At 40.5% G+C, this 27,114-nt stretch overlaps 1 protein-coding gene across 3 annotated transcripts in view; it reads right to left on the bottom strand.

Moving 5' to 3' along the window:
* Positions 1–304: 304 nt before the first annotated feature.
* LOC119023522 (rho guanine nucleotide exchange factor 10-like protein) overlaps positions 305–27,114 on the bottom strand; it is a 41,572-nt gene continuing 14,762 nt past the window's right edge. Inside the window, exons 1-22 of one of the 3 annotated variants that reach the window (XM_037105534.1) lie at positions 24,592–24,753; positions 22,618–22,731; positions 22,253–22,358; positions 21,621–21,724; positions 19,214–19,291; positions 18,827–19,006; positions 17,842–17,958; positions 17,111–17,203; positions 15,689–15,859; positions 14,968–15,113; positions 11,472–11,629; positions 9,844–9,959; positions 8,277–8,404; positions 8,057–8,157; positions 7,488–7,609; positions 5,755–5,841; positions 5,416–5,636; positions 5,136–5,293; positions 4,888–5,030; positions 3,852–4,023; positions 3,392–3,508; positions 1,542–2,107 (exon numbers count right to left, since the gene is read on the bottom strand). In XM_037105534.1, coding sequence (XP_036961429.1) covers positions 1,542–2,107; positions 3,392–3,508; positions 3,852–4,023; positions 4,888–5,030; positions 5,136–5,293; positions 5,416–5,636; positions 5,755–5,841; positions 7,488–7,609; positions 8,057–8,157; positions 8,277–8,404; positions 9,844–9,959; positions 11,472–11,629; positions 14,968–15,113; positions 15,689–15,859; positions 17,111–17,203; positions 17,842–17,958; positions 18,827–19,006; positions 19,214–19,291; positions 21,621–21,724; positions 22,253–22,346 — 3,072 coding nt within the window. In that variant the 5' untranslated portion in view covers positions 22,347–22,358; positions 22,618–22,731; positions 24,592–24,753. Of the gene's footprint in view, positions 2,108–3,391; positions 3,509–3,851; positions 4,024–4,887; positions 5,031–5,135; positions 5,294–5,415; positions 5,637–5,754; positions 5,842–7,487; positions 7,610–8,056; positions 8,158–8,276; positions 8,405–9,843; positions 9,960–11,471; positions 11,630–14,967; positions 15,114–15,688; positions 15,860–17,110; positions 17,204–17,841; positions 17,959–18,826; positions 19,007–19,213; positions 19,292–21,620; positions 21,725–22,252; positions 22,359–22,617; positions 22,732–24,591; positions 24,754–27,114 lie in introns of those variants that run through there. The other 2 variants (XM_037105532.1, XM_037105533.1) reach the window with 2 other exon arrangements.

Here is a 27,114-nt window from a genome sequence, read left to right as displayed (position 1 = left end):
GACACTGGGCTGGCAAGGAGTCTCCCCAGTCACATGCCAATGAAAACAGGGTTAATAATCCTACAAAGTTAAAGATTCCTTACCATTATCCAGTGGTATGGAATTAACTTATATGTCACATGACATATAAGTTAATTAATTACTGCATTGTCTATTTCTCTTATCGCTCTGAGTTCACACACACACACACACACACACACACACACACACACACACACACACACACACACACACACACACACACACACACACACACGACTGTTATAGCACACACGTACTGACAAGAAACACCAAGACACTGAAATCTTCTTGAAAAGTGTTGATATTCACAGATGCTCAATTTTAAAATGCAAACAACAACATTTGATAGCAAAATTAATGCATTTCATTCTGCAAACATATTTGTTATTTGTACACACACACAGTATTCAATATGTCTACTTTCTGATTACAACTATCATTCTCTTCATACCAGTGATGCCACTGTCTGGTTATTCCTCATCTCTACAACAGATAAACCAAAGCTTTAGAGAGGAGGATGTGCAACACATTTGTGAGTCCAGTCTAAGTCTGGTTTGGTCCTTTTGGTCTGTTTTATTTATGACAGAGCACAAAGGTGACTGTAAGGTGACTGATATACTGATTTCTACCTTAAATCACAACTTAGATGACATGTTCGACCAAATCTTTTTCGTCTGAGTCTCTGTTATGTTTGGAAATAAAAAAAAAACCACAGCAGCAGTAGCAGACATCGCTTTGCCAAATGTCAAATTTCTATTAAAAAAATGAGCTCACATAGATGTTTAAATAAAACCTATGAGCCACTGGGTTTTAGTTGGGTTATTTTCTGGACATTCAATAGTTTGTTTATGTAAACCATAAATGATTTTGTTAGTCTCACACCAAATCTATTATTCATTGAAGCAAAAGTGTAGATTCTAATTATGTAAGTCAGGAGTGTCTAAGTTAATAACTGAAGGGGCCATCTTAAAACATCAAAATCTATTTGTGGGCCAGACAAACTGGGGCAAAGTCAAAACTACTAGCATCACCAGGTAAGACCCTATGATTCTATTTTGACAAAAGTAACTGCTTCAAATGTACAGACTTAAACTCCCCCACACACTTAAGGTATCTGATGTTACTGTCCCTGTAACAGTGGAGGGGTCGGGGGCACTCTCGCTCAGAAGTCAGTTTCTGGAAGCAACCTTTAAAAATGCTAATTTTAGTTACTTTCATCATAATTTGTTATCCAACGACACACCTCTGGATGCCTGGTCCCCATGCTCGTTGTGTAACACTGTTAACTTTTCAGCAGGAGCCCTGGTATACAACTTTATAAATGTGCAAATATACATACACACACACACACAAACACACACACACACATACACACAGACACACACACTCAGTGAACTTGGTCCTTTTGCTTTCAGATGAGACATCGGGTCTAGGTGACCTGTTTGGTGGAGTCCACAAATGTGTCTGGAGCAGCAGTCACAGAGAAAAATGATCAGCCAGTCAGGTGACATGATTGCCTCTCATTGGCTGAGAGTCAAAGGCAGCTGCCACACCAGCAGTGTGTTTTCAGTGGAGTCTGAGCAGGGATCGACTGAGGCTAACTGTGCTATCCTGCGGTATCCTCTGCCACCGGAGAAGATGGCTGTTGAGGTGACTTTGCTGCGCCTGGTCTCCAGCTCCTTCACCCGCTCCCTAGGCCACCCCCTCACCCACACATCAGGGTCCTCATTCACTTCATAGATGGAGCTGTGTTCTGGGCTGTGCTCCAGGGAGTCGTGGGGGGCCCTTGGACTCCCCTTTTCGGGCTGGGCTGTCAGCACCTTCCCGGGCAGCTGGCAAGTTGAGTGGAGGCGATACTGCAGAAGGAGACGCTTGGGCTTCTCCTCCGTTGGTGGAGGAGCTCGTGAGTCCTGGGGGTAGCTGCTCTGCTCCAGCCTCTGCCCTCCCTCATCTCGTCCCACGTTACCTTCCTCACTGCCATTGAGGACAGAGTTCCGGCGAAGCAAATCGGACACCACGGTGCTAGAGATGGCCATCAGGAAGTCCACGGGACCACAGTGAGCGTTCAGAGACATCACAGCCCTACCTGAGAGTACAACAGTGCTTAGTATTAAAACCCTGCTACAACAACCAGAATGAACAGAATTTATTGTTAAGTAACTACACTGATTTGTATTTGGTTTTATTTTTGGTCAGTTACATTTAATCATGTCAATAAAGGTCAAGAGTTGTTTAAACTGGGGCGGCTGTAGCTCAGTGGGTAGAGCTGGCGGACTGGTTAGAATCCTTGCTCCCCTGGGCAGAACTGAGCTACATGTCGAAGTATCCTTGTGCAAGATACTGAACCCCAAAGTTGCTCCTGATGTGCAGATGGCTTTAAAGGGACAGTTCAAGTTTTTTGAAGCGGGGTCATATAAAGTACAGGTTATCCCTTTAAAGTAAAACTCTCACCAAAAAGCAATGGAGGTTTTATTTGCGATTGAATATGAGTCAAACCTTCCTGTAAAAGCATAATTACGATGAAAGAGGCACTTTTAAGATTGCAGCTACTAACATGAGTTGTCTAAAAACCTTCTTTTCAGTTGCAAATAAAGCCTTGGTTGGTTTTTGGTGAGAGTTCCACTTTAAGGAGAAAACGCAAATATAGCATGATAGCATTTTTTCTTTCAAATTTTTAATCATGATAATATTATTATTCAGAATTTGTTTGGTCATTTGGAAAATCTGAAATGGTGACAGCCCTATTATCATTGTATGAAACATACTAACAGTGGTCCACAGTAAAGAAACACTGCTGCAACCAATGTTACAAGTGTCTTGGGCAGGATTAATAATAGAATAAACAGAAAAGACATGAAACACACTGAGCAGAAAACTGATTTTCATTTTTTCTCCACACACTCCCTGCCTTGGGGGCCTTTAAAAATCACAGTTTTACGATGCTGCAGGTCCCAGTAGCAGTCAGCCATCTGTGATAGATGATGGTCCAACCACAAAAGGCAAATGTTCATATGATAAGACATCAAACAGAGGAGATACATGGACCCTGCTGAAAAAACACTTCAGGTCCTTCCATAAAAAACAAACCATGTCACTTTTTGAGTGTCAAACGTTAAATTACTTTCTTCAGTGTCTCAAACATGCTGTAAAATATACAACTGGCCAAATAAATTCAGTTTCTGACTTAACTGGAAGCTGCTGGGTTCAATTCCCCGTGACTGAGTCAACACAGACATATCATGCTGCAGGGATGTTATATGAACCACCAGGAATAATGAACACCTGCTGTGTGTAATTACATCCATGCCTCAGTCACAGAGAACATGCCTGCCCGGGGATGAACAGGAGAAATATTGTACTCAGTACTGACCTGTGATCTTGGGGATTCCCTCCAGAGTGGGTACAGGGAAAGTGAGGATGATGCCTTGGCTCGTTCCCACCCATAGCAGGCCCTGGCAGATTAGCAAGCTGGACACACTAACCTGACCTGCAAAACAAAAAAGACATCCAACTGTTAACATAACCATAAACCTTTATATTTATTATATATAAGGGCTGTCAAAGGAATGAAATCATTAACTTGTTATTTCAAGTGAGTCCAGATATAACCTTGTGACTGCTCCAACTGTGTGTATTGTTTTTCTACTATTATCAAAGATGAGGAGGGACTGCCTCCTTTAGTTATCATCTATGCACTGATGATGTGTGACTCTTGCATGCAAGCAATAAAGAACTTCTAGAAAAGCAGTATTGTGTCAAACTTGGTGTTTGACCAACTCTCAGCTGCACTAGTCAGGTGACTGATTTTCATTTGCCAAGAAAAGCCTCACCTGGTGTCATATGGGTGGTGCGGGTTGAGATTTTGACTTCCTGCAGTGGTTCCATGGTCTCTGTGTGAAACAGATGAATGGAGGAGCCCCAGGTGAAGGCCATCCATACCCCTGCACCTGAATGAACCATGTGGCTAACACTGTTGCCTGGATCAGTGTGGGCCTGGAAACTCTGCAGCCCAGAGAGAGGCAGAGAGATAGTCACAGTACGGTGGATCAACTATCAAGTATCATAGTTATTACAGCATCAACTTGAGGTTAATAAGTGTCATTATAAAGTGTGTGTCTGTGAAGTAGGTGGAATTTTAAATCTTTTCATCCAATACGATACAATATGATATGAAAACTCTGATCATCCCCAAAGCTTGTTGGAGTGTCACTACACATTTAGGACAAACAACAAGTAGGACAATAATTGACATCATGTCACCATTACATCAATTAACAGTGACAACATTAAAAAAAAATTCGCTTCAGCCATTACAAAAGACTTCCTAAATCTCTCAGTTAAGCATCTTGGCCTAACGAGCCTGTCACTAAAAGAGTGACATAGCTACTTGCACACTGGATGATCCACATTTTGCATGATTCTGTTAAGCTTCCTACCCATTCTTTGTTCCAAGACCACATTAGGTGAACCAGGGATCACGCCAATTATGGATCCTGGCCTCCTGATCAGTTTATTGATCTAATCCCCTTTCCTCATCAATGGTATTTGACGATGGATATTTGCAATTAGAGTTTGGAAATTGCAGAGGTAGCACAGTAAATTTACATGTCCACCTCCAGGCATCATTATTGTTACAGAGCGGGGCTTTAGACCACAAGACCATCAGAATAATACAGCTATAGTATTTTAGTCTTTTCATTATGTATAGTGACCAATGTGGTACACCTTTTAAATGACACTTAAATAAACACTTAAATATAGATATTGATTTTAAACTTCCACAGGGAATATGTACTAACAAACATCACACAAACTTTTTTGATTGTCCAACAGAACTGTTCACCTGTTGCTGATGAAATGGCTTACCTCTGTGTTGAGGCTGGATCCTTGGATGACTGTGACTTGGTTGGCACAGCTGGCCCATACAACCTCTTCAAGTGCCAGCAGAGTACAGACCGGCTGAGAGCCCAGAGACACCAGCCTGCATGAGTCCACGTCCCACAGTTTCTCTGAGAGGAGGAACGGTCCATGCTTTAGCACCTAGTCTTACTGCAGTATAATACTGTGAATGTTCACCACAGTGTTAACTCTGAAGCTCTTCAGTGAGAACTTACCTCCAGTTCTTCTGTGGTACACAGCTACTTTGCCATTGGCCAGTCCAGCAAAGAGGAAACCCAGCAAGTGTTTGAGGCAGAGGACTGGAGAGCTGTCAGTGTTCACCAACATCAGCAGGCACTGAACATCTGTGTCCACGCTGCTGTACACATGGATACTGGGCAGACAATGAGAGACATTACAGTGGTAAGCCAAATACCCCTCAAAAGTTGACTAAATAAGGCCTGACTTGATTAGTGTCTAGAGATGGGGGCAAAAAGCAAAGTAGAAATGACTGACTTTCCATCTTGCAGGCCCACACAGATGATGTTTCCTATCTCTGCAGCAGTCTGAGCCTTCTCAGCTTTATTTTCCTCTTCATTGGGACAAGGTTCCTTCACATACTCCAGACAGAGGACTGGGGCCCTCAGTGGCACAGTCTTGACAAGGCGAGGAGTGGCTCGGTTAAGGGAGAAGATCTCTACTTGGCCATGGTTGGAGCTGCACCCTCTACCAGCAACCTGAACGCCACAGGAACAAAAAGGTGATTAATTTTATCTCAGTACACAACCAACAAGAAGGGGGCAAGAACATTAAATATAGAGGAGGTCCACAACAAGTATAGCTAACTCTACTCACCCAGAGGTATCCTTGTGGTAACGATGTACTGATGGTGCAGAAGCCAAGCAGGCTGTACTGAGAAGGACTGTGAAGAGCCGCCTCCAGCTAAACAGACACAAGGGACATGTTTCATTTACTGTAGGACCCCTGAACAGCCAAAAATACAAAAAAATATACAAAAATATTGTTGGTTTCAAAGTGGACTCTGAACTGAACTCAGCTCCCAAGAATTCTTCAGTCTTTACACCTGGGTCAAAACACTGCCCTGAGACCAGGTAGTCAAAACTCCAGTCACTTCTATAGGTTTTTCTGCACAGCTGATGAGAGCCCACAGAACTTCTCCCCACAACAACATTGAACACTGCACAGCAGGATGCAACTGTTCCACCCTGGAGCCACAAGCCCCAGGTTCCCCAGCTTGGCATCAGCTGAGGAACCACCAGCACCCATTTCTGCATAGACTATTAAATTTGAACTGGGCCCAGATGGCAGACACTAAAACATTGATTGCTAATTCAATGATAGTTGAATAATTCTTCACACAAAGTGAGGGTCTTTGCATGCAACTAACTATCTTCTTTAACCTGGCATCACTTGACACACACACACACACACACACACACACACACACACACACACACACACACACACACACACACACACACACACACACACACACACACACACACACTTTTAGCCACATCAAACCTACATGTCATATCAGTGAGCACATGGTGTGAGTGCCACCACTATTTCTTTGTTTCTTCTCTATCAAAGAAACAAGTGGTGATCCACCATATTGGACCTATAGGTCAAACTCTCGTTGGCCATGTTGTAGATGACTTAATCCTTTTTATGAGATTAAATTATTGAATTGGCCATCTTTTCCCTTCTTCAAGGGTGGAGTTCCTGATATGATCTAATCTAAATAAAATTGTATTATTTATTATAATTAATAATCATACCAGATAGCTAATTTTTATTGATAGCCAAATTGAACCCAAATTTCCTATTAATGTAGCATAAAACCACAACAATAATAACATTACATATTACATATTATTTATAAGTGCCTTTAAAAGCACTTGAGGACACCTTACAAGACAATGCTATAAAACAAACAACAATGTGACAATAATAAAACAAATCTAGGCCATGATATACAATAAAACCAAACTCAATTACAGCAGACAAGATATGTACAGTAAGAGGCATATAACATACAGAGAGGTAGAATATGGATGTTATCCACAACTTATTTTCTTGCCTTTTCTTGTCAATTGAACTTAATTCACTCTGGTCTGCCATACAAAAAGTTAAGGACATACTGTTGGCACAGACAGAGAGGGAGACATACTATATCTCCTGAATGTTGCACCGTGCAGCAGTCACAGAAATTCCAAATTTAAATCACTACATAAATCACAGAGACTAGCCAAAAAGATTCTTGTCCAGTAACTTCTAAACCACAAAGACTACAAACACTTCGTCACAATTTGTTTTCCAAAAAATCATTTTCATGTTGACATGTTGCAACTTATTTTGCCTTTAGCACCAGTCTGATGTAAATATTAGTTCTTCACAATGTAGACCAGAATGTGTGGCTGCTTGGTGACCTGTAAACCTAACCGAAGACTGTTATTAGTCACCTTAAGTAATTGAAACCACAGATGCATAAATCAAACACATGAATAAAAGTTCCGCAGCTTCTATATGTTTTATGTAAATCAATAAACAGAGGCAGCTCTTACCTTCAGTGTGGGTGTTTTCAAGGAGAAGACAGGAATTCTGCAGGTTAACAGTGGACAACTGAATGGACCTTTTTTCTTCCCATCTTCCTCAGCAGATTCCCACCCCAAAATGTTCTCCTGTCCTGAGAAGACAAACCACACACACACACACACACACACACACACACACACACAGAATTAAAAACAGAAGCATGTTCATTAATGTTTCTACTTTTTCAAAAACTTTTCAAGACAATTTAACAAAGTTGTGAAGTGATACTGGTTTGCAAACATATACATTGGTGCCGCTCCAGTATACTGCTAGAGGAGGGAACTTGTTTCCCATTTGACTGGAATTTGGAAAAGGGGTGCAGCCTCCCATTGGAAGCAAATTGGTGGCCAAAGGATGGCATTTAATGGCAGTCTACATATTTTTCATGTTACCTTTATTATTTCATCATGTTTATACTACCAAAGAGCAGATTATTTTATGTCTCAATCTTTTTTTACATCAGTGACAAACCCGACGCTGTTGGACATCATCTGAACACAACTGTGAAGATCTGTTGGGTTGAATGTGTTTAACTTACTCTGAGCTATTTTTGCCAGGTGCAACTGGTTCACCCAGGAGATTTTACTGAGAGGGCTGGGGGTGTTGAAGACCACCATGATGCTCACTGGATGACCAGACCTAAGTGAAAAAAAGTATAAAGGAAATTAAAGCACAGGAATATTCACACACCTCTGTCTGGCGAATGCTGGTGCAGTTGAACCTCTCTGCATGCCCCTGCTCTGACCCCTGACACTCACTTATCAGGTCTGCCTGGTACAGACAGACGTAGACGACACTTGTCAGCGCTCTGGATCTCCTCCTCCTTCAGACGGATAAGCCTCTGCAGAGCCAGACACCAGTCCTGAGACACTGTGGAGTTCAGATTCTAACACAGAAGGGAAGGAAGGATCGATGGGTTAGACTCTCCTTTGCTTTATCATCAGTCAGATGAGAAAAAGCCAGGGGATCCAGGATTCAAACCAGTGACCCTCGGATCACTAGTCCACCAGCTCTACCCATTGAGCTAAAGCCACCCCGCTCCTAGCACATCTCCATCACATATCCAAGTCCTGTATTTTCAATCGTGCCATCTTACAGGGAGTCCAATAGCTCCTATTGATAACGTTAAATGTAATTAACCTTGTTTGGATTTCCCTTGATGTCTTATACCAGGACCAAACAATTTCCTCCCATGTCTCAATAGCTATTCCCCTCCAAAATCCTGAGACAATCAAGTTTGGGTGGGTGAGATCGTCTCATAACTTTAAAATCTAGATGCACTGCCTTTAATCAACTGGCTACCTTGAAATAGTTCCTGAATCGCTGTTTTAGATACAAGTAGAAGTTTCTTCTTTGTAGACAATATACAGTGTCTTTGAACTTTGCATTTGGGCAATATCTGTTCAACCTTTTATTGCTTTTGTAAATGGTATCATGCTCAGTATAATTTGTCTTTTTTGACAATCAAAAAAAACCGTGTAAAATAGGTGATTGCATAAATATTCCACACCTTTAAAGTGACTGACCTAATTCAACAAATGTACAGCCAATTGATGCTTATTATCCCACAACTAGTGAAATGGAGATCACCTGAGTGCAGTGAAGGTGTTTCAATTGTAGTATACAGACACCTGCATCTGAAGGTCCAGTCACTGGTTAATCCATATGCCTGGCTACACATTCACCATAAAGACAAAAGAACACTCCAAGAAACTCAGTGAAAAGGTTATTGAAATATAAATCAGGGGATGGATACATAACATTTCCAAGGCACTAGACATCTCCCGAGTTCAGTTAAATCCATCATTAAGAAATGGAAGGAATATGGCACATGTGTAAATCTGCCTAGAGCAGGCCAAACTGAGTGGCCATGCAAGACAGAGACTAGCGAGAGAGGCCACCAAGACACCTATGAGTATTGTGAAGGAGGACAACCTGATTCAGCCTGCAAGAGAGTTATAACTTGGGAGAAGATTAATACAATGACTCACAACACACAGCGAAAGACACACAGAGTCAAAGCCCAGACCTCAAGTCAACCCCAGTCTGGTGAGAGAAAAAAATTATGAAGCTGACAAGATTAAACACTCAGTGAATCTGTCAGTGTATGAACAATGGTGACTAAATCAAACTGTTACATAAACCTACTAGTTCATATTTAAGCTGTCTTTCACGCACCTATGTGGAAATATCGGCCATTGCTGATTGATGGGCTGACGGTGGCCAGTTGGAAAATGTTAACATATTGCCCAATCCTGATACAAAAGCAATCTTGCATCAACCATTTTGGTGGGTTTCTACACAAAGAAGAATAAGAGTTGCTACCTGGTAGGTTCCATTGAGCGTGCCGACCAGCAGTGATACCTCCTTCACCACAGCTAGGTCATGCTGCAGCTCCTCCAGCTCCTGGTACAGTCTGGGAGGACCCAGGAACATTTTACCTGAAATACAGGGAGTTGTACATCTACATCAACACATTGAAACCCAGATTTAGTGTTAATTCAACTTTTGATTGCTCCTTAAAGCTTAAAGCTTAAAGCTAAATCAAAGATTTTTTTAAATTAATAAGAGAGATAGAGAGAGATAATAAATTTACACTAATCAGATGAAATATGTACAGTACAATGATCATGTTAAGCACAGATTACTTGTGTGTTACGTTTATGTAAGGAAGGGAAATGGCCTGATTCAAGCCATAGCAGCAGACTTCCCAGCATGCATTGTTTTAGAGTTAAAGATCTCCTGAGGAACTTTCTCTTCTATAGCTTGAAGAGAACATATATGATGGAAACTTTCTGGTTGTCTTAAACTCATCTGAATCAAAGTCCTGGCTCTTTGTTTTTACAATAGTGAAGATATTATTAACCATAATAAAAATTAGTATTGAATTCCCTCTTGACCAAATCACACTGTTGGACACTGGTGGAGATCTGCTGACAGATTATTTATTTATGTATTTTCAAAAACCCAATGCTGGCATAAAGTAGTTCTACATGATTCAGTTTTAGCTTTTATGTACAAAGTGGAAGGACTGCTGTGAGTCAGCAATAGAATTGTATAGACATTATTTATTTGCACTGGTGATTTTGAGTGAAGTCGATTAATGTTAACTTGTTATGTCTACTAAATCTGATTATGATTCTGGGTTACTACAACTAGACATGTCTCCACGTCAACAGGTTTCCACACAATTTTCTTGTAAAGTCAACAAGATAGGGTCACAAATCTCTTTAATTCTCTTTAAATCTCTTTAATTCTCATATGATTGAATAAATTCAATCATATGAGAATTAAATTAATTATTCTGTGATCAATTACAAGTAAAAGTAAGTATTAGTTTGGATACTTCTAGTCAAGAAGTGATCAGTTGAGATAGACAAAAAATGCAGATTTGTTGCTATTGTGATGACAGCAGCTCAGTCTGTGGCGAGAGCTTGTGAATTGGGGGTTGAGGGTGTCTGGTTCAAACCAGGAATAGTTGATGGGGAGGTGCCGGTGATTCCTGGGCACGAACCCATGTGTTCTTGAGCAAGGTACAGAATACCTAATTCATGACGGCACTGTGCTATGTGTTAGCCCTATCACTTTGCCATTTCCACCTCTCAGTGCATGTCTGTAGCTAATCATGTGCGTGCATTGCATTCCATTGTGTGTCCTACTTCCGGCTCATGGCCCCGGTTAAAAACTCTCGAGCCTGTGCAGAACATAAAAATCTGATCCAATCTGATGCAGTGTGTATATGCAGGAATAATGCCACTATCAATCTAATAATCTAGGTGTATTAATCCGACTATGAGAAAACCGATCCGGTCTGATTTCAGTCAGACTAAGGTGTATACATGCATCTTAAAAGTCCGATCGTAGTCGCATTAACACAGTAATTCGGTTTTATGAGTGTCATGTAAATGCACTGACTGTGTGTTGAAGGGCAAGGTGTTGAGTTATAGATGTACTTGTGGTATTGGGGGTGGAGCTGTGGTGCCTGGCTGTGACGACACTCTGCAGACTGTCTTGGCCCACCTCCACCACCTGGGTCTGCAGCAGAGGCGCACACCATTTCACTGTGTACTTGGGACCAAGAGGAACCAGGCTGCTGATGTCAGGGGGACCCCTGGTGGACAAACATATTAATGCTTACAACATGGCAGTTACTTTGTGCAATTGTGTAAAAATCCAGCTCATCAGTGGAAATCAATGAGAAAAGCATCCTGTCCCCACAGACCACCACTTCCCATGACATTATCTGGGTACTGGGTAAACTGGGTTTGGCTTTACAACAGAGCTTAAACCTGGTAACTCTATCAGAACAAGGCTCATTTATTTTCTTGATTTTTTTGAATCTTTACCACAGTGAGATTTCCGAGGATGACAGGCCCTTGTTTTGCGATGTCCAAAATGATATAAGCTTAGGCTCCCAAAGAACTTCCTCGGCTAAAGCATAAATGTAAAGATTTAGCTTATTACTTTTATAGCTTGTCTGGGTTTAGCCCCAAGTTACATAACAAGTTACATATGAACCTATTCACAGCCTTAGATCCTCAGGTGGGGCCCCTCTGGTTGTTCCAAAGTCAGAGATCAAAACTAAAGGTGACTATCCTTTTGCCATCAGGTCCCCCTGACTTTGGAATGACCTAGCCTAAGGCCTGTGGAATCAGTAACTTTTATTCAATCACTTCTTAAAACTCACTTTTACAGACCAGTCTTTATGAGCAAAAACAACCTCTTTCTTTGACTTTTTTTCTTACCCTCCTTTACTGCTTTTATTTCTTTATTTGTAATCTATTTATTATCTCTATTATACTGCTCTTAATAGTTTTATCTGTTTTAATCTTCACTGATGTGACCGTCCTCTAACGGTCTTTTATTGATTTCATGTATTTATTATTCATGTATTTACAGTCGTGGTCAAAAGTTTTCATCGACTCATAAAGAACATGTGTATGGCAGTCTTCAGTTCCAATGATTTCAACAGCTCTCATTTTTCTGTTATGAATGAGTGGAACATACACCACTCTGTCCCAAAAATATTCATGAAATTTGGTTATATAGATCTTCTGAAAATGTGACCAAATCTGTTGGACAAAAAATATACATACATAAAGTAACATAATTTTAATATTTGGTTAAATGTCTCTTGGCCATTTTCACCTTAATTAGGTGCTTTTGATAGCAATCCACAAGCTTCTGGTCGTCCTCTGGCTGAGTTGTTATTGATGAGTTACTTCTGATGTGTGTTTGGGTTCATTGTTCCTTTCTCGCACCCAGCTGCACAGAGGAACCAATCTTCTGCTGATGATTTGAGGTTTTCCTGATGAATTTGGAGGTAATCCTCTTTCTTCACTATTCCATTTACTTTCTTTAGAGCAGCAAATCCACTGGCAGTAAAACAGCCACACAGCGTGTCACTACCAGCACCATGATTGGCAGTAGGTATGGTGTTCTTGGGGTTAAAGGCCTCACCTTCTCTCCTCCAAACATATTGCTGCTCATTGTAGTCAGACATCTCAGTTTTAGTTTCATGTGACCACAAAGTTTTCCTCCAGAGGGTTTTTACTTTGTCCATGTGATCAGCAGCAAACTTCTGTCCAGCTGCTGCGTCTAGATCAAGGGGTTTTTTTTTTGTTTTTTTTTAAACATGGCAGCCTTTCAGCTCATGTTGATGTAAAATATTGGAGCTCTTTAGACTTTCCCGTTGCAGTGTTTCTGGCTGATTCTAACGGGTGTATCAAACAAGCCATATTAAAATGGGTCCAGAAAAGTCACCAGCTGTGACCAATCAGAATCACTCAGACGAAGGTAAGGCCATGCTACAAAGAACACTTGATTCACACAACTTTTGGTAGTTGAAGTTACTGTATTTACTTTTCTGATCCAACACATCTGGTCGGCTGATATTTAAGATACAGGCAGATATGTAAACTTTTGATGCCCACTATATATTTCTATTTCTATATTTATCTCTTTAATTGCAGAGCAAAGCTTGTTCCCCTGCTTCCAGTCTGGTAAGGCTATACATACACTATATTACCAAAAGTATTCGCTCACCTGCCTTTACTCATTCTATGAACTGAAGTGCCATCCCATTCCTAACTCATAGAATTCAATATGATGTCGGTCCACCTTTTGCAGCTATTACAGCTTCAACTCTTCTGGGAAGACTGTCCACAAGGTTGAGGAGAGTGTTTATAGGAATTTTTGACCATTCTTCCAAAAGCGCATTGGTGAGGTCACACACTGATGTTGGTCGAGAAGGCCTGGCTCTCAGTCTCCGCTCTAATTCATCCCAAAGGTGTTCTATCGGGTTCAGGTCAGGACTCTGTGCAGGCCAGTCAAGTTCATCCACACCAGACTCTGTCATCCACGTCTTTATGGACCTTGCTTTGTGCACTGGTGCACAGTCATGTTGGAAGAGGAAGGGGCCCGCTCCAAACTGTTCCCACAAGGTTGGGAGCATGGAATTGTCCAAAATGTTTTGGTATCCTGAAGCATTCAATGTTCCTTTCACTGGAACTAAGGGGCCAAGCCCAGCTCCTGAAAAACAACCCCATACCATAATTCCTCCTCCACCAAATTTCACAGTTGGCACAATGCAATCTGAAATGTACCGTTCTCCTGGCAACCTCCAAACCCAGACTCGTCCATCAGATTGCCAGATGGAAAAGCGTGATTCATCACTCCAGAGAACGCGTCTCCACTGCTCTAGAGGCCAGTGACGGCGTGCTTTACACCATTGCATCCGACGCCTTGCATTGCACTTGGTGATGTGTGGCTTGGCTGCAGCTGCTCGGCCATGGAAACCCATTCCATGAAGCTCTCTGCGTACTGTACTTGGGCTAATCTGAAGGTCACATGAAGTTTGTAGCTCTCTAGCAATTGACTGTGCAGAAAGTCGGCGACCTCTTTGCACTATGCGCTTCAGCATCCGCTGACCCCTCTCCGTCACTTTACGTGGCCTACAACATCGTGGCTGAGTTGCTGTTGTTCCCAAACGCTTCCATTTTGTTATAATAGAGCTGACAGTTGACTGTGGAATATTTAGGAGCGAGGAAATTTCACGACTGGATTTGTTGCACAAGTGGCATCCTATGACAGTTCCACGCTGGAATTCACTGAGCTCCTGAGAGCGGCCCATTCTTTCACAAATGTCTTGTTTCACAGTCTGCATGCCTGAGTGCTTGAATTTATACACCTGGGGCCAGGCCAAGTGATTAGAACACCTGATTCTGATCATTTGAATGGGTGAGCGAATACTTTTGGTAATATAGTGTATATTAGACCTACCTCCATTAAAGACACTTGATGAGACAAAATTCTGTTCCTTTCAGTGACAACTAAGACCCCAAATTCAGAAATGATCTTAAACCATCCTCTCTAATATCAGATTTTACAGCCAAACTGTAATGGTGGTAATAACAGGAAAAATTATGCAGCTAAAACAAATGGACTTACTTCAGGTTGACGTTGGCACAGATCAGGGTGTCGTTGAGGAGGAAGACCTTTCGCTCTTTTGACTTGAGAACTTGACCTTTATCACCATAAACAATTTCCATGAGCAGTTCACACTGACTCAGCTGCCTCTGCTCCGAGTTCAACAGCTGGAATCACAAAGCAGTTCACTCATTAAAACACTCTCAACTCCAATAAATCAGCTCCTGTAAAGCCTGTTCAGAGCTGTAATACTGATCATTCATGATCTACAAATAAAATGCTGTATTAAGTCTAAGTCTATCTCAGTGTCTACTGGTCAGATCCATATCAGCACGGTTACCAGAAGCAGATCCTGAAGATGAAGACCCTCCCCTCCCTTTCCCTCTGTCACAATCATCAGGCAAAATAGTTTCATGCACACAAGAAATCTGTGTAAGTTTAAGGTCAAGGGACATTGTCATGAAACTGAATGGATGGATTCCTGCTCCCCAGAAGATCAACTGTTTTATTTCTGGATATTATATACAGTAAATGTTCTTCTAACACAGAGAGGAAATGGATAATAGTAAGGATGGTCTTATGATCTTTGAGTCAAAAAACCACTACACTACTCTTTCCATAAAAAACTAATCTATTGATTCTAGATCTACCATGACCTGGATGACTAAGCACCTTTATCAACACAAATCTGTTGGTTTCATAAATAGCTTGTGCACAAGGATCATAATACATTCTGTGTCACCTTATTGAGGTTGCGGTTGCCCATACTGTGTGCTATCTGCTGGATCTCAGCCTCCTGATCAGCCAGGCGCTTCTGTTCATTGAGTTTCTTTGCCAGGGTCTCCAGCTCAGTGAGAGCAAGCTGCAGAGGCAGCCGGTCAGTGTGGGACTTGGGAGTGTTCTTCAACATGTCCTGATACAAAACACGAATAACAACACAACATCAAATGCTACCTCACCTGAGCGTGACATCATAATGTACAGAGAGTTCAACGGATACTTTCACATCTCTTACAGGGGGATACCAACACAACTGAAGGAGTTATATCAATGAACATAATTAAAGATAATAAATATTGCTGTCATAATAAATAGATGATATTAGTCTGAAGTGATTTACATGGTTGAACCAGGATTACAACATCAGGAGTGATGCAAGTAAAAACCAAAGTAATTGAATACAAAATCTAACAAAATTTACAACTAGAATGGCACTCAGTAGAGTGCATACCTCTGCTCAGGCTCAACAATCCCCTTCAATTCAATCATATCTAAATCCAATCTCAAACTCAATAACTCTGTCTCACTCTAAACTTTAAACCACCCAATAACTGCTTCATCATCATCTAAGCTCAGTGGATGTGTAACAGCCCACCACAAGACAACTAAACACTGCTGTTGGAATGATAATCTCCACTGTGCTGTGGAAGAATAACAGGTTGATGGCCAGCTGAAATGAAAATACCTTTGAACAATTGTAGATCACATCAATGGTAACAGTGTGCGACTGTTTAACAATATATGACCTAAAATTTAAAAAAATCTATTTCTTTGTATTTTTACGTGGAAATCCAAGATTTAAACCATTTTAAACCACCCCAGACCCACAATGCACTGCAGCAGTGGGTCTGACTGCCTTTTACTTCCTCTTGTCAGAGACTCCAACTCAGACTTTCGGGCCTTGAAACGAAACCAGTTGTTTCACTTGACCACAAACCACATACTGCTCTTTACTAAAAGGTTCACACTTCCTGTTTGAAAATGCTGATGAGCTTCATAACCAGAGATCTAATTCAGTGAACAGATACAATGATGAGCAATCAGCTGTTTCAACTGAATCTCAATTATTAATAGCTTTTTAATGATTGGCTCATTTAATGAAGATCCTGAATGAGTGGAAATTCAGCCATTATAGGGGTAAAAACAAGAAAGTTAATTTTTAACCAAATGTAGTACTGATTCACCAGATCCTTCAGGTCCAGATGGCAGCTGTCAGGTCCAGAAGACATTCTTTCATAATCATGCCCACCAGGTTGTAGCACATTTGAAGAATAATGACAATGACTGGAGGTCATATTTTCTTCTCCATTTCATTTACATCATTATGTGTGTACACGATGATGATGAAACAACAGATTACTCATGTGTGATCAGTGTTACTCACCTGCAGAAGCAGAATAAACTGAGGGAAGCGTTGGATAGGTTTCACCATTAGGCCATACAGCGTGATTCTGTCTGGACTGGAAGCCTGCTTCTTCTAAAAGTCACATGGAAATGCATAAAGATTTATGTCTGTTTTTTTTTTTTTTTACTAAAATCACTAAGGCACCTAACCCATGTACTTCTCTGTCTCCCAGTCTGAGGACAACAGCATAAGTTTAGGCATTTCATTTCCTTACCGCTTTAGCCCTGCTCTGTTATAGCTTCAACAATGCCATTTCTACATTTCAATACAGGGATGATAAATATTAAATTGCTATATTCTTCTGGGACGAGATTGTGTCAGGAAACTCGCACCTGCTTTGTGAAGGCCTCAGCCTAGTTTGCTTCTTTGTTAACGTCCTTGTCTTCTGAAAACTACAACGAATCTTTGTCGTCTAACCAGGACTTTTTATTGCAATTAATTTAAACTCAACTTATTATAATAATAATAATTATTATCATCATCAGTATCATCGTTATTGATAATATCAGCTTTTTTTTTTTTTTTAATGGATCAAGTTCAGTGAATGTTACATTGCAGTCTGTAATGTGGCTGGTGGATTTGTCAAGACAAAAGCATTGGATAGAAATAGATGTGTTTCAGTTCCAACAGACAGACAAGTGAAATACTCAGAAGAGAGCCAAGGCTGGGCTGCATGTGTGAAAGGGTTTTAAACAACAAATTCTGAGCACCTTGAGAAAGTCCAAGAAAGCAGGTTTAGACATGCAGGCCTTCTTGATCAGAGCCATGGTGTTGGTGAAGTTGTTGATGTAGTCGCTATATGCATTCAGTACCATGGACTTTGAAAACTGTGGAGGAAGGAGTGTGACATCAGGACACTGTGATATTATAACAGACACCAGGGAGAAAGACATTTCCGTTCTCTGGACACCAATTTAAACAACCTCTGTAGAAACTCTCTGCCTGTGTTCTTTTTGGAAGATTTGCAAAAGATTCTGGTGGAGATGCAAGATAACAAATGTCCAAATGTCCTTGACTGTGTACACGGAGGCTCTAATCAGACTGTAAAACAAGACAATGCTGATCAAATATGAACCATGATTCTGTCACTACACAAAATATTTCTGCCTAAAATGATTTCAGAAACAGTTTTTAGTGACTGTTCAGCTGTAATACCATATTGGTTGTTACAAGATGACCAACCTACTGTTCCATGTTTCAAGACGGACTCTGAGCCAAAACCAAGCACCGCCCACAGCAGAGCGTTTATTGATATGATGTGCCACTATGCATTCTGGTTGTTGTAGGTTTTCTACCTTTTACACAGAAGGGAATACCACAGCTCTCATCTCTGTTTTCTCTGGTCATGTACAACCAATTTTGTGTCTTTCTACTGGAAAGACAGTCCAGTTTTATGCAAGAACCGTCTTTCAAGCAGTCAAGTTGTCAACCTTTGCCATCAATTCAACGATACACAGTAGCTCCTTTTGTATTACAAAATTACTTTTATTAGGGCTGTGCATATTAAAGGGGGTGCCACAGATTTAAAAGATCAGTTAATTTATTTTTCATGTTTACATCCACTCAGCCTGTGAAAACTGCTGTTTAATGTAATGTCCGTTTAATGTAAAAGCTGTGTTACAAATGGCAGGTATGGTGTGATCTGCTGGACACCCATCAGAGGGAAGAAAAGAAAGAAATGACTGTGTGACTGACCGAGGCGACAAACAGGTCTCCTATCTTCTCACTGTGATCCCACTCAGCCACGCGGGATGCCAGGGCAATCTGGAACATTGAATGGCACTGATAGATCTCCTGCAGACGGTAAAAGATCTGACACACCTTCTTATGGTTTAGGATCAAGTTCTGTGGCTCTAGCAAAGGCCTCTGGTACTCCTGAGAGAAAAAGAAAGGTCTGCTTGTCATGCCATAGATGGCCAAGATTACATGGCATACATAGCATTCTATCTCTTTATCAGCAGGGTGGTTCAATATGTGCATACTTTCTACCGTATTATTTCTACAAAGCTAAAAAATGAATTGAATTGTAACTTAGGGTAAGGGGTTATTATAATGTGTTTATGTAAATAAGTTCCATCTCACCTGCAAGATTCTTTTGAGAGAGTCTAGGTAGCTGCTCTCACTCTGCACAATGGAGCTGAGGATGAGACGTCTGACTACCTGGAAGAGGCAGTGAGAAACTCTCACACTGATGCAGTTACTGCAGTAACCGGAAAAGTTTTCAACGACACAATGTAAAATCAAAGCTTATATTAGTAAAGTGACAGTGTCTCAAATATTAGCAGTGGCCAGCAAAATCAAAAATGAGGCTCTCACTAATAGAGGTCAAGTAAAAAAACAGAATTATCACATCACTGTTGTATGCCTCTGCATAACAGTCAAGTTGCTGTTTTTAATCTGTGGCTCGAATCGGGCAGAAAACTATGATGTCACAGTATAATTGACCGTTGACCTTTTGGATATAAAATGTCTGCAATTCACCTTTTTATCCTATTAAATTTATATAATATTTGTCATACTTATTATATGAATTGTTGAAAAGAATGGGACAGATGGACAACCTGAAAATATTACGCCTCCAGCCACAGTTACTATCAAAACATGATTAAACTTTTAAACATGATTATACTAGTTTCACCTGCAGGCCTGGTTCTTGACATAGTTGTTGCATAATAAGAGCCCTGAACACCAAGTGAGAATTGGAGGTATTTAATCTGATTGTATATTTGATGTACAATTGATAAATATTGCAGATACGTGAGTTAATCATTAGCCCCATTCACACTGCTTTTTCAAGGCAGGAAACATGCGGAAATAATCCACCTCACCATCTGTGTGAGTGTGTAAGTTACAGGGCGGAGTGGGGGAATGTGTGTGAATGGAAAAGCAGAAGTATGATGGACAGATAGTGTTCACAGTCTGACAACTAAACAGATCCATCACTCATCGAATAAAAGAGAAGAGAGGTCTCACTTCACCCCACAAAGCAATATGACAGGACCAAACATCAGCCTAATCCGGATTTACTGTAAATAGTGTCCGCCACACTTTTTCGTGAACATTGCCGTCACGTTTGCTTTGTGTCTGGTGCAGGAAGAAATGGTACAAACGGGCTTTTGTCACAAAAGTGTCCAAGCAGCAAGTTTGTTTGTTGAGGAACGGGAAGTTGTGGGAGGGACGACGGCAGGCAACGACGGTCAGTTTAGAGACAGCCAGTGATATTAAGAATTGAGAGATTTGTGACATTTAGTGTGCTTGGAGTGTATAGTTAGTGTGCTATGTAGTGTTTGGTGTAGTATGTTTAGTGTGTAGTGGAGTCGTTTTTTTGTTTAATGAGTCAAAACAATGAGGAGACTGCTGAATGTGGAGCAGGCAGTGCAGCTCTTCATTCAGCTGGAAGGAGCTCAGGCAGACCTAAGCATTGCCTGCATTTAAATGTAAATAATTACATATAACTTTGTAATTTTTTAAAATGTATGCACATATTTAGCAAACAACAATTTATATTTGCATTATAAGTAATAAAAAATGGTTTGTTAAACATGTTTGTGGTTTTCACAGTAAAAAAATAACTTTTTCTACTCAGATTTTATGGTTTTTTTTTGTGATTTTAGGTCCATTGTGTTAATACAGTATGTCAAAATGAAATAAAAATAACTGTACAGTAATACACGTGAGGTTGTACTGAAAATAATGACACTAAGTAAATAGTTTTTAAGGTGAAATATAATGGCAAAATCAAAAATAGTCCAATACGGCCAATTATACCCTGGATCACAGATTTCACAACAAACCCAAATATCCCTGACGTCCCACCTTCAAACACTGCCTCATTTGGCCATCCATGAAAAAGCTACTTAAGCTCCCACTTTTCTATAGGAATACATATTTCCTACAGGCACTGCACTAGTGTAATTAAAGCAAATAATTATCACACTCAGACAGAGATGTCAAAGATTCAAAATGATTTAAAAGAGGTCTTCAAGTCCCTTCAAAGGAGCCATTTGAAAAAATCTAAGCTTTTCAAGTCTAATGGACAGACGAGTTTGAGCGTGTTTCCAATAAAGGAGTATGAGTCAAGTGGCCAACAGGGTGGTAAAGGGTAAAGGCAAGAATAGTCTGCATGACTTTAGTGGTAATAGGATGCAAGGGGGCACCATGTAAGGCCAAGAGAGGTTAAGGAGTGATAGTAGTATTATATGCTGTGCTAATGGTTTGGAAGATTTCGGACCAGAATGTGGCAAGCCTGGGACAGAACCAGAACATATGGGAATGGTTGGCTAGAGATTGTTTGCACCTATTACACGAGTCACTTACACTGGGGTAAATCCAAGAGTAGTGAACTTTACACTGTAGGAGGAGATTTAATCTTCTAACGCATTCATTATGGCTCATTTTCATGAGAATAAAATGACCTTCTAAGATTATCTGGTCACTTTGATACACTGGCATGTGCAGGTGGCCAATAAGCATGAGAATATGTACACACCTGCTGACTACTGAGCCCCTCTGGCATGGGGCTGAGTTGTGGAGGAGTGTGCTTCAAGTCAGATACAGACACATCCACATAACCTGCATCATCCTGTCCCTCATCTGCAAAATAAAAATACAACCACTTTATTCACAGAGAGAAAGACACACACACACACACGCACACACACACACACACACACACACACACACTCGTAGCTTTCTCACAGATATGTACAGGGTGACTGCAGCTTTAAATGCAAGTCATTCTCTGTAATGTTACTTCTGACTTCATTCACATTTGCAAGTATTTTGCAAAAACATCATACTCCAAAGAAGTACATACTGTTTAACAACAGATGTTTGTTTGGAAAACAAACATTTCTGTGTCCAGTTTTGTCCTGATACGCTGTTGTGGTTAGCACTTGTGGAGTGTTTGTGCCTGTTAATCAAATTACCCATGGCTATACCTGTCTGCCACTAGGAGTTTGTTGTTTGTTACCTCATCATGACTGGCTCTAAATGTCTCCACATTCTGAAATCTTTGCCATGTTGAAATTGATAAGAAATGAATACATTCTTTGATCTTCTTGATTTCCAAAAACTGAATACCTTGATTGGCTTTGATAATCTCACTTCCAGTTTCTGTACCTGTTTCCTTTCTCTGCAGGAATGACACTTTGCGAAACATAGCTAGTTTTGTCTTTTCTAAACTGTCCTTGGTACCATTCCTTGCTGCTTTCATCAACTGCTGCACCTGGAAAAGACAATAAAGTACATTAACCAAGCTTACTGCAGATAGTAAAATCTAAAATAAATATTTGTTAAAAAAGAACTCATTCAATTAGACTAAACTCAGCATTCATTTCTATCTCTTTACTCTTCTGGTGGATCCCAGATTCTCCACTGACATATTTTATTTTATTCAAGATCTGAAACCTTTTACAGGCCAGCAGAAGAAGCCCTGAGAGAATGGGACAAAACATTGGAGTGATTAGTTTCAGTCAGAACCCTACCTTAACGTCACAGCTCTGTCTGATGTGAGTAACATGAGGTGAACCAAGACACACTGCCAACTCCCTGCTGGTGACAGCACAACGTTCCTTCAGTCTCAGTACATCTGTAGGCAGCTGACATCCAACAGCAGACCGCAGAGTGGAAAAACAGGGTTCAAGATTAACACAACTGGCAACATTTCAAGATGAAAACATTCAAACAAGAAAATGCAACAACAGCAACTTCATACACTGATACCAGGGATTCAATCAATATCACACAGTCAACAACTTCACCTTTGATGCAAAACATTCATGGAGTTGGTGAATTAGTCACTGAAAAAAGAAACCTGCGTCTGAGGTCCCGCATTACACATTGTTGTGAAATTTCGGTTCACTTGACCATTCAGGAGAGATGAAGAAGACTCAGAGACACCGATGGCTTACATTGAGATTTATTTATTGAGTTTATAAAGCATGGTCATGGAAGAGCAAAATAGCATCACGCCTGTCTGCACAGAGTGTTGCCATGATAAGCCTAATGAGTCTTCCCAAGTGTCCAAATTATGTATACATTACAGCTTCAGGAGGCAGTGCTTCTATATGTGGTTATCTGTATAACAACATAGCAAGGGTGGTGATGCAGAGTGTCTCCCCTTTGGTCTGAGGACTAAGAGGTAAAATAGGTTAGAGACAATTAGTCTGTAAACATAGATAGACAGAAGGCCTCCTTATGATGTTTACGCATGAGGTTTACGCAAAAAGTTAGCTAAGCTAATTTTTTTTTATCAGCAATGAACAGCACAAGGACCAACATACATTAAAACTGACTCTTAAATTCTTCTTCATTGTTAATCTAGCTTACACAGAAACTCATTTATATCCAATAGAAGGTTATCACATCTGTTGCAAACCTGCATAAAAACCAACCGATTAATAGCAGTTCAGAAATTATAAAACCCACTGAAACTTCTAAAACATAAACACACTGACATAACCATCACCCTAAGAGCTAACAAAACAAACCAGCACCTATGAAGCAGCATCTCCCCTTTTAACCCTGGTCTACATTTGCCAAATTGCAGTTGTTATCAACACCCAAAGGACAGACACTGAACTCCTTGAAATGCATTTATGTTCAATGCTGTCTTGAGAATTCATAGCCACACGTGAATTCTGTAGCATAACCTTATCAAAATACTAGAATAACTGCCTTCCACTTGTATGCTCCTACACACCAGTCAAGTTGAGAGTTTCATCACATGGATGAACAATCACATGAAACTCAATAAAAAAAACAACAAAACAATGAGCTTGTGGTGGACTACTACTATATGTTAAACAAAAAAAGGCTCTAATTCCTTATGGTCATGCTTGCCAATGTTTGGCCAATAAAGTTCAGAAGCTGAAGTCACATATTCCAAAACCTGGATGCCTCAGACATATGTTTGACTAATGAGCACAGAAGACCTCCAGCTTCAAGGTGGGTACCAAGATTAGTGCCCCCAATTTAGTATCTGACCAAATGTAAAATATATCACATCACAATCTTTCTTCTGCTCCCAAGGTTTGGTGTTAAACAATGGCTTCAAAAGTGTTTTTGCAGAACATTCTGATAAAATGTCATCTCTTCATAATTTTATCCTAGACATTTGTGTGAAATGTTGTCAGAGTAATCATATCAATTCTTGAATTATGCCCAAAATGCATTCTGTGAGGTCACATCAAGTCCAAGTGGATGACTGTGCCAAATTTGAAAAAATGTGCTCAAGGCGTTCCTGAGATAAGGCATTAGAAATTAAAAATAGGTCAAATTTTGTGAAATAAAAAGTGAGCAGGGGCTCAGGATCTGCTCAGATATGCTGTCATCCACCTAAAAGTATCAACAGTTTTTCAGTAACCAGATTCTATCTGTGCTCTAAAATGATTCCATACTCAATTTCAGTTATTGCAATTATTTACCTTGACTATAGCTTCAGAAGACAAAGCACCTACCTCAATCAGACAATTCAGTCCTCCCTCACACACTCATAAAAACATACAGCTTAATCCAGATATTGTGAGACATCTTCCACATTTAAAAACAGCTGATGAACTCCTCATTCCTGATGATTTACTTCATGACATCTCCACGCTGAAAGCTGTCTCGTGTTTCATGGTGTTGTCTTCTAAACACTAACACACAAGCTGAGAGGGGAAAGTCCGACAGCAGGAGTCACACATGGTGACAAAAGCAGAAGACAGAAATGCTGACAGAGTGAGAGACTGCCAGAAATAATTTACTTCTTCTTTTTTTTTTTTTTAAACCAGGTTTCATTCATACTGTACCTTACATAGAAACTAGCCATGGTTAATCCCCACCAAGGTAACTTTTAGGTTGGACCAATATGGACTTTTTGAGGTCAGATTTAGTCACAATTCAGCAATGTAAATTCCTCCTCTGAATCCGCCCAGAAAGCTTACCTGATCTTAAATATGCACTAACCATCCGTCTGATATCAACATTAGGCTGAATGGCTTTGAAAGGTGTCACTTATGGTGACAAACCTGCAGAGAATTCTCACCAAGAAATGAATGTAAGTAGTTATGACCAGAAGGTCCAGTCATTTTGTTACTCTGACACTGGGAACAAACTTGGTCTATCCGCTCAGTCTCTTATGTGGGGATAAGTGAAGTAAGTTCTCTGATTTATGCTATGGGAAGCAAGGCTGAAAAGATGACCACTTCCTTTGAATTTATGGCAGAACCACAGACAAAAAGGACTGGACAGAAAAAAATGACAACTACTTTCTATAAAAAGGAGAAAAACTCACCTAGCGGTTCCAGCTAATGGCTGACATCAGGCTCACATAAGTCATACACAGCCTGCCAGGGCTGTGTGCTCAGCCCCCTCCTGTTCACACTGTACACCAATGACTGCATTGCCAGACATCAGGCAAGCTCTATTATTAAGTATAAGGACAACACCACCATCATCTGCCACATTATAAACAATGATAAGTGGAGGAAATCAACAATCTTGGAGTGTGGTGCACAGAGAACAATCTACTGCTCAACGTCAGCAAAACCAATGAGCTGATTGTTGATTTTAAAAAGAAGGAGGCAAAGACACATACCCCTGTCTACAGTGGCGCTGAGGTGGAGTGGGTGAACGGTTTAAGGTTTATTGGAATTACCATCTCTTAGAATCACATCTTGGTCATCGCACATCACCATCCTGATTAATAAAGCACAGAAAAGCCTCTACTTTCAACAGACACTTAGGAAGGCTAAATTCTAGAGCAAGGCTCTGGTCAACTTTTACAGAGGAGCAATAAAAAGCATGCTGACGGGAAACATCTCGAACTGGCATGGCTCATCAAGGCCCAGGACAGGAAGGCTCTACAGCGGGTAATTAAAATCAGCAGAACATCTCTGGTACCATCTACAGAACATCAATGACAAATCAGTGAAGTGAGATTTCTGCAGAGAGCCCAAAGATACTAAACAAAAACACCCACCCAGCCACAGTGTTCACGCTGCTGCCATCTGATAACAGATACAGAAGTATCCATTGTCAGACCACCAGACTACAGAGCAGCTTCATCCCCCAGGCTGAGAGACTCCTGAACTCACCTTCAACATTCCACCATAAAAAAAATGCTTTTCCTGTGTAGCATAAAGGAGAACACTACTTCCATTTCATAGTGCAACCCTACATTGTGGATTGACAATTAAATGAACAGGTGTGACTGGTGGTGGTGAAAAGAAAAGCAGGTCGACTCAGGTAAATCGACCAGGAGACTAACGTGCAAATGTTAATGTTGTCTGGGGGCATTAAGGCACAGGAAAGAAAAAGGGTTGGCTGCCACATGGAAAAAGCAAAACGGAGGAATCTGGGAGATGCACATAAATTCCCTGGCATCGAAAAATAAGTGCAACATGTCACAAAAAGACACTCGGAACATAACTGCCACTCAAAAGCTCTACAAGCTCATAGAGGAGGTGACAAGTGGGCACACAGACTTGGTCAGGCTGACTGAACTGCTAGTCTTACCATAGATAAAATATCAGTAACATTCAAAATGGACACAGGAGCTAATGCTAAAGTTCAAAATTATGAGTTCCATACTACAACAAAGCTAGTGGGAATGGCGAAAATGTGTTGCTTCTGTTTTGTTTATGCTAAGCTTTTTTGTCACCGTGGAAAAAACATGCTATCTCCTATGTTGAAGAAAATTCAGTGATATACCATAAATTTGCATTAAATTGTAGGTTGACACTAACATTCAGCAATATTTGAAGCTAGCACTGATTGTATTTCACAATAAGTGTGCTGTCATGTTACTTGCTAAAATCTACTTAAGTACTTGACCGATATATGTTGTTATGACCCTGGGTCATTATTATCTTGTGTGTGTATATATATATATGATGCTGCTCTGTCCCTCCTCCTCCAAGTGTGTGAGCAGTCTGCTCTGAGTGTGTGTGAATGATTGATAGCAGGTTGGACCTGCTGATTGGCTGGAGATGTCTGAT

This window comes from Acanthopagrus latus, chromosome 7 (assembly GCF_904848185.1).
Source record: "Acanthopagrus latus isolate v.2019 chromosome 7, fAcaLat1.1, whole genome shotgun sequence".
In the NCBI taxonomy this organism is placed as follows: Eukaryota; Metazoa; Chordata; class Actinopteri; order Spariformes; family Sparidae; genus Acanthopagrus; species Acanthopagrus latus.
The sequence above is the reverse complement of the archived record's forward strand: the minus strand, read 5'-3'. Positions and strand labels throughout refer to the sequence as shown.